At 59.6% G+C, this 10,008-nt stretch overlaps 1 protein-coding gene across 1 annotated transcript; it reads left to right on the forward strand.

Moving 5' to 3' along the window:
- Positions 1-4,493: 4,493 nt before the first annotated feature.
- SLC25A47 (solute carrier family 25 member 47) lies at positions 4,494-9,158 on the forward strand (the record flags this gene model as incomplete). The annotated part of the gene is made up of 6 exons (XM_081103387.1): positions 4,494-4,521; positions 6,360-6,403; positions 6,700-6,771; positions 7,389-7,571; positions 8,269-8,596; positions 8,878-9,158. 6 exons carry the CDS (start codon positions 4,494-4,496, stop codon positions 9,156-9,158), a joined length of 936 nt encoding a protein of 311 aa, XP_080959513.1.
- Between the last annotated feature and the right edge of the window lie 850 nt (positions 9,159-10,008).

Raw genomic sequence — 10,008 nt, forward strand, 5'->3', positions numbered from 1 at the left:
GAACAACTGTTTGCTGTGTGGATGTCTCCCTGGCCCCTTGTCCGGTCTATCCTGGCGTGTCCTGGCCTCCCCACTGAGCCGGTCTGCCCTGGGCCTCAGCGATGGAGGGCCTGGGACCATCTGGGGACAGCCAGCCACTGTCCTGGCAGCCCTCAGCCCCAGTCCATGGTACCTACGGTCTCTCCTCGGGTAGATTTGAGGAATCCACTTCTCTCCCTTGAACTGAGTCAATCCCGAAGTTGCTGACAAGCTGGGTGGCCGAGGGCTACCTGTCCAGGCGCGCTGGGGGCCTCCCTCCCGGCGCTCCACGCCGTTCTGAACCCACTCGGCCAGCCCGGCCAAGAGGCCAAAGGGAGGCCAGCTCCACCAGATGAGGTGACCAGAAACCCAAGATGGGCAGCGATATAAATAGACACGTGGCAAATGCTACCAGTCTAAAAATAGAACTAAGGGGGGCCTGCCTGGGGGAGTCCTGACTGGCCAAAGGAGTGGTCCCCAACTGGAGTCAGGGCTGGTCAGGGCAAGAGGGCCAGGTCAAAGGAGCTCAGCCAAGTGTCCCGGACACAGTGCGTGCTGGCTGTGCATTCAGTTGTCCGTGCGATGCACAGGCCTCACGGAGTCCACCCTCTGGGCCAACCCGGGGCTGGCGCTGGGGGCTGGAGTGAGCTGGCCCGGCGGTGCCCTCTCTCGGGGCTCCCACTTCGCATGGGTGGAGAATGGCTGCATGGCCACGCTGTCCCTGGCAGACAGGCAGTGTGAGCAGGCACCTGAGGCCACTGGCCAGAGGAGGGCAGTGTGCCCTCACTTGAACCCTGGGCTGAGCTGGTAGGTCCGGGGCCTTGGCACCGCAGGGAAGTGAGAATGGGCGAGGTCAGGAGAAGGTGGGGGCTGGCCACAGACACAGCAGGACACAGACAGATGGAGGAGAAAGGGGCTGGCCCTCCTCTGTCCACCGCAGCCACAGCCCTGGGGCTGAGCTGGAAGTAGGTCTGCAGGTGCTGCAGTGGCAGGGCGAACCAGACACGGCGATAAGGAGAAGAAGCAAATCGCCAAAAGACAGGAAAACGAAAACACACCGGCCTCCTGCAGGAAGACGGTCCGGCCTGGGCTGGTGGCTCTCACTGTCTGTGGTGGCTGCGTCTCTGCCTCCTGGATTTTAAAAAGAACTTTAGTTATTCCTTTTGTTACAAACGGTGAAGATGCATTTAGGGTTGTCAGGTTCCCCCAGGGCGCCCGGACCAACCAGCATGGCCTGAGCCCAGGGGGCCAGCAGCGCCAGCATCCAGCGTCCTCCTTCCTTTCGTTTGGGTCCCGGCTGGAGCTGTTTGTGTGATGTCTGTCTCCCTCTAGAGGACGGCCTGGCCTCCTTGCCGGGGCTGGGTGGGGCGGAACATGTGGCTGAAGGAGGGAGAGGCCTCGAGCATGCCTACCTGCTAACAGTAATGACACTCCCCATCGGGAGAGGTGGTCTCCTGCCATCCATGCAAGACTCAGAGAGGTCCCTCCACTGACCCCAGATCACACAGCTGGGGAGGCAGAGCCAGAAGCCAAACCCAGCTCAGGTATCCCCTCAAACCAAGGGAGGCTCTCCCCCACTTAGATCCCAGGCTCCCCAGCTACCAGAGGGCTTTACCATCTACTGAGTCAGGTCAAGCCAGGTGTGAACAGCTGACTCTGCCCAAGGTCCATTCACCTGTGTGTCCGTCTATCATCCATCCCTGCATCCATTGATCCATCCACCCACCCACCCACCCACCCAGCCACTTATCCACCCATCCACCCAGTCATCCACCCACCCACCCATCCATCCATCCACCCATCCACCCACCCACCCACCCAGCCACTTATCCACCCATCCACCCAGTCATCTACCCACCCACCCACCCATCCACCCACCCATCCACCCACCCATCCACCCACCCACCCATCCATCCATCCACCCACCTACCCACCCACCCACCCATCTGTTCACTGATTTGTTTCATGTACTTATTCACTGAGCCTCCCCGGGTGCCTGCCCTGTGCTGGGTGCTGTGGGCTCAGAGACAAACCTGCTGGACTCTGCCTGCCAGCAGCTCACCGCTGGGTGGGGAGACAGTTAGACCTGCACAAACCAGCCTAAAGGGAGAGGTGGCGGGTTTTCTGTTCTGCTGTGGAGAAGGGTGTTTGTTTGGGAGACAAAGGGCAGGTGAAACTGGGCTGCAGTGATCGAGAGAACATGCTCTCAAGTGTCAGCTTCTTGGGCTGCCTTTTCTAACGCACCCCCCCCCCCCCATGCCCAATGCCCCTGTCCCCACCCTACTCTACGTCTGTCCTTGGTCCTTACACCATCCGGCAGACTCTGTATTGTTATTTATTGTGTTGGTGTCCGTCTCCCCACCTAGAACAGAAGACCCATGGGTGAGGGGCATTTGTCTGAGTTTCCTGCTGTGGTCTGGTGCCTGGAATGTGGCACGTAGTAGGCATGCTATGTTTGTGGCATGAGGGGGAGATGATGCAGCCGGGGGCTGTGCAGATGGATTGTGAGATGGATCTGAACATAAACAGGACTGGGTGCCTCACTGGATGTAGGGTGCAGGGGGAAAGGCATTCAGGGCCATTTCTGGGTTCCTGCCTCAGGTGCCAGGGGGTGAGCGGTACCTACCACATGAGATGCTCTGCAGGAATCATGGCACGAAACAGCTCCCTGTTCTGTCAGTTAGACAACATTCCTCAAGCTCCCTCATCACGCAAGGTACTGGCCTTCCAAGTGTAGCATCTGCAAATGAACCTAAGCTCCAACTGTGCTTGCCCTGCTCATAACAGGACTGTCACCTCCTTCCTTCGAGAACTTATGCTCCTATTAATGCAGCCTTTGCATGTGGCCGGCCACTTCCACTGGAGCGTGCCCTGAGTGGTCACAGATGTGAGGCAGGCACTGTCCTCTTTTCGTGGATGCAGAAACGGAGGCACAGAATGGTCAGAGAGCTTGCCCGAGGTTTTAGAGCTGACATGAGTGACAGAGCTGGCATCTGAACACAGGCAGCTTGGCTCCTAACCAGGCAGAGCCGCTTCTCTCTAAAGTCCAGGACAGGCATCAGAACTGGCCTTGGACGGGCCACGTCCTGCCCTCTGCCCTCTGCCGTGGCAACTGCTACTGGCAGCTCGTGTCCTCCACTCAAAAATGGCTGGGCAGGCGCCAGCGAGGCTGCCCTCTGTCAATTCTCAGCCTGCTCAGGGCTGGCCTACAAGTCCACCCACCAGGACACGTGGCCCTGCCCTGAGGGCCACTGTCCCCGGTCCGGCCAGGTTTCTGGTCAGGGGACACCTGGACAAGTTCACGGCTCTCTGAGCCTCAGGGTCCTCGCAGGGCTGCAATGATTTCGAGCGACGAGCCGATGGAATCGGCCTCTTGTTGGAGCAGCTCCTAGTTTGGTTTAAGGCCAAACGGCCAGCCCAGCAGTGGGCCCCACAGGGTGTGGTCTCCTTGCTCAGCAAGCTCTGCTCAGCGCTGGGTCTTGCTGGGGCAGGGGATTCAAGTGAAGGCAGACTTCGCTGGGGCCCTGGGGGCAGGGACAGTGACAGTGTGGGACCAGGGCAGTGTGAAGGGGGTGGAACCGACAGTGGGCGGCTGGTGTTCATGCTGCTCCCAGGAGGGCCCTGACCAGCCTTCTGGGTGCCAGGCATCAGTGGCCCACGCCCCCAGCCCTCCCTGCCAACTAGACACCTTGAGGCCTGGGCTTGGGCCTTATTTGCCTCAGTGCAGCCTCAGCTCTGATAGTGTTTGTTGAATGAATAAGTGAGGGAGCTTTTTTTTTTTTAAATCCTCACCCGAGGATTTTTTCCTACTGATTTTTAGAGAGAGTGGAAGGGAGGGGGGGAGACAGAGAGAGACACTAATATGAGAGAGACACATCGATTGGTTGTCTCCCGCACGCCCTCGACCAGAGCTGGGAGCCTGCAACCAAGGTACGTGTCCTTGACTGGAGTCGAACCTGGGACCCTTCGGTACGCAGGCCGACGCTCTGTCCACTGAGCCAAACTGGCCCGGGCAAGTGAGGGAGCTTTGTGGGTTTCCTGAGCAGGAGTCACTCCAGGGGAGTCAGGGAGGCCCAAGACACCAATGAGATGTGAGCTGGGGCTGGAGGGGCAGGGACATCACAGCCCCGTTCCTGGACCTCCCCGGAGGTGTCTGGATGTGGTCTGGGGCCCAGGCCTGCAGGCGCGGACAGTGGTCCTGTGTCCCCAGAGCCTGATGCTCCTGTGGCCTCTCTCTACTGCCCACGGCTGGGTCCTGAGGGCACTGGGACAAGGGGCATTAGGGGTGGGGTGGGCGGGAATCCAGGTGGGCATCGACCTGCGTGCTTTCCAGCTCAACCTCTGCCTCTGGGCCACTGGTCAGCAGCTCCTGCTTCCTGCCCCCTCCCCCACCGCAGGTATTTAAGGTCTGAGAGGACCTGACCGGTTGTTGGTGGTGACACTGGACTGTTCTAGGAGAAACACCCACGTTGTCCATGGATTTTGTTGCCGGAGCCATCGGAGGTAGCGGACAGGGCAGCAGGGCCTTGTAGGGGACTGTTGCTCCTGGGGGTGCCTGGAGGAGCTGGGGGTGCTCTGTCCTAGGGGGGCCTCTGGAAGACGTGGGGTTTGAGGAGTTACCCCAGAAGTGGCTGGGACCTGGTGTGGGCATGGGTGCTGAATGACAGGAGGACAGAGCTGGTTCCTGGGAGACTCCAGTGGCAACACAGGGCTGGGTGCAGGCTGGGGGGTGGGGGTGAGTCTGCACTGGCCTGGGGGGCCCAGCTGGGGAGGCTGAGGGGCAGTTCTGGGGTGGGGGGCTCCGGGGCAGAGGTGGTCTTTGCCTGGGCCAGGAGGAGGCTGGGAGTGACCAGCACAGAGGACTGGCTGAGACGGGAAAGGGCCAGAAGCTCCAGGAGAGGTGGACAGTGAGGACAAGGCTTCCTGGAAGCTGTGGGCCGAGGAGGGGAGGGCCCGCCCCCACCCCAGCCCCGCCCCGCCCCAGCCCCGCCTGCCCAGCCACCGTGTGCAACTGTTTTTATTTCTGGGGAAAGGGCTCATTGCGAAAGACAGACCCAGACGGCTAACTGGCCCGCTGGGAAACAGGCTGATTCAGGCTCCGGACCCTCCCGGCCACCCACCTTGCAGGCGGGGGAGGCTGTTTGGGGCCGGGCACCCTTGGCCTTACTGATCGTGTGAAACAGCAGTGGGCTCCTTCCTGTCCTTACTTCTGGGAACAGTGTGGGAGGGGAGGGAGCAGCGCCAAGCCAGGGAGACCAGGGCTCTGGCCCCATCCAGAGGCTTGCTGAGGTCCTACTGTGTGCAGGGACTGAGGCCAGCTGCTGCCCTGGACATCAGCCCCCTAAGGAGGAGGCTCAGAGATGGGGCTTGGCTTGCCCAAGATCACACAGCCGGGAAGGGACCTTGGATGTCAGATGTTTCCTCCGGAGTCCACGGAAGGCCTGGTGGAAAGGGCCTCTGCTCTGTGCTGGGTCCTGGGTCACAGGGAACAGACATGGGCCTTGTCCTTGACTCCAGCTCCGGAGGCAGAGCTGGCATGCTGTGGGCCAGGGGCTCTGAGCCACAGGCTTCTGGCAACAGAGGCAGCCTGAGCTCAGGGGTGAGGGAGGGCTCCGGAGAGGAGGTGGTGCTGTGGGAGGGCTTTGATGGATGAATAGGAGTTTGCTGAGGTTTATGTGAGGGTCGAGGAGGGTAATTCTTTTCAAGTCAGTCTTTTACTTCATTTCATTCATTCATTCACTCTATTCTTTCATTCATGCATGTTTATCAAGTCCTGGGATACAGAGTAAATAGGACCCAACCCCAAAGCATTACTGTCCTCACATGGCCCTCACCAGCCATCCCCAGGGACCTGTCTGCTCACTCTCCGGCTTCCCCATGGCAGTGCTGGGGCCTGGACATTGAGTCCCTGGTGTCAGGAAAGGAGACGGAAACAGGACGGTGGCACCAGCCCTCTGTGCAGGGCAGAGGGCCCGGGTCCAGGAAGCCTCGCGTCCACTGTGCCACACAAGCTTGCGGTTCCAGGAGCCCTTCATGGAGCCCTGGGGGGGCTGGGCTCTCCCACCCCCAGACAAACCCGTCGCAGCCTGAGGCTTGAGGGCCAGCGCTGCCTGGCCTGGGACAGGCCCAGCCAGTGCCAGACCAAAAGTTCTCCCAAAACATGGCCCCAGAGGCAGGGCGAGGAGCGTCCTGGGGGTCAGCAGCCAGTTGGGAGTCCCTTCAGCTCTCGGAGCCTCCGTTGCCTCGTTTGCAGAAGGGGGTGGCTCTCCTGTTGATGAGACACTGGACGAGGAGGGGGTCTGCTCCCGCTGTCCTCACCCCGAGCTCTGGTTTCCTTCCAGGCGTCTGCGGTGTTGCTGTGGGCTACCCCCTGGACACGGTGAAGGTGTGTGGCCATAGGCCCTGCAGCCCTCCTCCTCCCCTTTCCCCCACCCCGCCTGCCCCTGTGAGCCTCCTGCACCCCATCCCCGGCCAGAAGAGCTTCCTAGGGTGCTCATCACACCCGGCCCTCCCCACCCGCCTCCGGACAGTCTGCCCCTTTTCCAGCCTCTGGCTCCTCCTCTTACATGGGGCTCACTGTCCCTGCTCTGCCACTGAGAGCGTGGCCATGACATCCCCTCCCCCAGGCCTGCTGTCCTTGCCCTGACCTTGACCCCTTCCTGAAGCCTGGTTCTCCCACAGGTCAAGATCCAGACGGAGCCCAAGTACACAGGCATCTGGCACTGCGTCCGGGACACGTATCTGCGAGAGCGGGTAGGCCTGGGGCCAGGATGACAGGCAGGGGATGTTGGGGCTCAGGCCCCAGGCCTGCCACTCACCACTCTCTGAGCCTCGGTTCTCTCACTTCCAAATGGGAATAACTGCACCAACCTCTGGGTTCCTCTGAGGCCCAGGGCTGGGTGTCCAGCATGCAGGAGAGGGGTGCGGGGTGTCTGGGGACTTTGACGATGGGGGGACCCATGTGTGGGCATTTCTGTCCTCTTCAGGGTGGAGTTGTCAGGTCCCCAGGGTCCAGGACAGAGAGCTGTCCAGAGGGGGGACAGGGACATTTACCAAAGCGACCTTGGGGCTTGGTGCTGGCCAAGGAGGGGCCAAAGGAAAACAGCAACAAGGAAGCATGCCAGTTCCTCAGCTTCATCATCCAGTAGCTGCCCTGGGTCCAGCCTGGCCCTCTGTCTCTTCATCACAATCTCTCAAGTTGAGTACTCTGAGCCCCATTTTACAGCCCAGGATACTGAGGCCCTAGGCAGTAAGTGACTTGCCTGAGGTCCCATAGCCAGGAAGGGCCTGCAGGGGTGAGACCAGGGCCCTCCCCCTGGCCGAACCTCTGCCTGACTGCAGTCCTTGGGTCCCATCCATCTGCCCACCAGGTGAGGGGCTTCTACAGGGGCCTCTTGTTGCCCATAAGCACCGTGTCCCTGGTCTCGTCACTGTCTTTCGGCACCTACCACAACTGCCTCACACGCATCTGCCGGTTCCGGTATGGCAGCGCCGACGCCAAGCCCGCCAGGACCGACATCACGCTCTCGGGTTTCGCCTCTGGCCTCGTCCGTGTGAGTGGGGTCCCGGGACCCCAGGGGTGGGGAGGGCCTGAGAGGTCCCTAAGCCCAGAAGGCAGGGAAACTGAGGCTCCGTGAGGGCAGAGGCTGGATGGAGGCTGGGGGACTAAGGGTGAGAACTCAGCTGAGTCTCATCAGCTGAGGGAACTTGAGGACTCCAGGGAGCCTCCCTGAACTTCTGACTCTTCATCAGTAAGAGGCGTCTCGATGAGGACTAAGTGAGGTCACATGTAAAGCCCCTAACACCAAGTCTGACAGGTATGAGCACCCATGAAATGCAGACAACATTATCAGTAACGTTATGTTACATATTAATGTTATTAAATACTTTGTTTTATTATTCTTACATTAAGTACTTACATTAATTAAGTCATAGGGTAATATGTCATTGACATACTAATTATGTGATTAAATGCTTTCATGAATTGGAGTCACAGCCACTTACCTGACACCTACTGTGTGTGGAGTCCGCTCTGTGCTGGATGAGTGTGTAGCTGGAGAAGGTGCTGGCTTGGGCTTGGGTGGGCAGAGCGGGCTTTGAACGCCGCTCCACCGGGGCCGTGGGCCAGCCTGATTCTTCATGGGGCGCAGGTTCCCTGATGTCACTGTGGGTAACGGGAGGCTGACGGGAGGCCAGGTCCAGGGTGTGTGGGCAGTGCTGGCGCCTTCTATGGCTGCGTCTCTGCTCCAGGTGTTCCTGACCTCGCCTACCGAGGTGGCCAAGGTCCGCCTGCAGACCCAGACCCAGACGCAGATGCAGCAGAGGCGGAGATCCTCGGCCTCATGGCCCTCGGCCGTGCCCCCCATGTGTCCTGCACCTCCTGCAAGTCAGGTGCCTGGGCCCAAGTACCGGGGGCCGCTGCACTGCCTGGCCACGGTGGCCCGTGAGGAGGGGCTGCGGGGCCTCTACAAGGGCAGCTCGGCCCTGCTCCTCCGGGAGGGCCACTCCTTCGCCACCTACTTCCTCTCCTACTCCGTCCTCAGCGAGTGGCTCACCCCTGCTGGCCACAGCCAGCCAGGTGAGTGGGGGCTGGGACCTGGAAGGGGCACAGGCTCAGCCGGTGGGAACTGAGTCAGGTGGTATACTGCTACCCCAGAGCCTCCCGGGGTGGGAGCCTGAGTGCTCCCGACGCTGAGGATCAGGACAGACACCCTCAGTGTGGCCTGGACGAGTCACATTGGTAGAATGAGCCCAGGGCTTCATGACGGCTGGGCCCTGCCCTGGGAGCCCCACCCACTCTCCCCTGGGGCCTCCATCCGCCTCCAATCAAGGTGCTCCCTCGTGGGTCTCCCCCTGCAGATGTCCTGGGTGTGCTGCTGGCCGGTGGCTGTGCAGGGGTCCTGGCCTGGGCTGTGGCCACCCCCATGGACGTGATCAAGACTCGCCTGCAGGTGGACGGGCAGGGCCAGCAGCGCTACAGGGGCCTCCTGCATTGCCTGGTGACCAGCGTGCGGGAGGAAGGGCCGCGGGTCCTCTTCAAGGGGCTGACGCTCAACTGCTGCCGTGCCTTCCCCGTCAACATGGTGGTCTTCGTCAGCTACGAAGCCGCGCTGAGGCTCACCCGGGGCCTGCTCAAGTAGCTGTCCCACCGCTGGCCCCCCAGGCCCGCTCCCAAGGGGTCCCGCAGGGTGGAGGTGGCGTGGGATGAAAGCACCAGAGACCAGGGCTTAGGAGGACTGGCACATGGCACCAGCACCAGCAACTTTACTTTTTACACACACTGTTTTATACTAAGCTGTGGCTGGTCACGCTTCATAGATCACTGCTAGGGCTTGGCCTATCATAGGGAAGTAGCAGATCATTACAAGCTGGGCAAGACTGGGCAAGCTTTGTCTAGATCCATCTATGTATGACAGTTGCTATGACAAAAGTCTGCTTGCCTAGATCACAAGAACTGGGGTGCAAGCCAAGTTCATGTCCTTTACAAGACTTGGAGTGGGGTCAGGCCTTTCCTGGACCCTCACTGTCTCTTACATCTCCCCCTTCTTCGTGTCTTAAGCGAAGTTCGTGTACAGGGGTTTGCAAGGATTGGAGGCTTCCTCCAATGGCTTGGATGTAGGCTGGAAGTAGACAAAGCAGAATGGTTATGCATATAAGTAGCATAATCCCGGAACCCAATCACGAGGTCCACCGGGTAGAAGAAAACCAACTTTCAGTCTCATTAAAAATCTTAGCTGCTACCTCCGCAGGCGGAAGCCAAGGTCCCTTTGCACTTATTATAGCCTGAATTTCCTTTAAAGTTATATAATCAATCATTGTTGCTAAGTGAAGTTACTAAAACGTAAGTGAATTATATAAAACCGTAATTAATCAATAATGCCCTCTTACCAAGGTACTTATTAATCAACTTTGCCCCATTGCTCTAGCTACTAATATAAACTTGCCCGTTTCCCAGTTAGAGGCGAGGTTGTGTAATCCACTATCTACTTG

Source organism: Myotis nattereri (genome assembly GCF_964212035.1).
Source record: "Myotis nattereri genome assembly, chromosome: 1".
NCBI classification, from domain to species: Eukaryota; Metazoa; Chordata; class Mammalia; order Chiroptera; family Vespertilionidae; genus Myotis; species Myotis nattereri.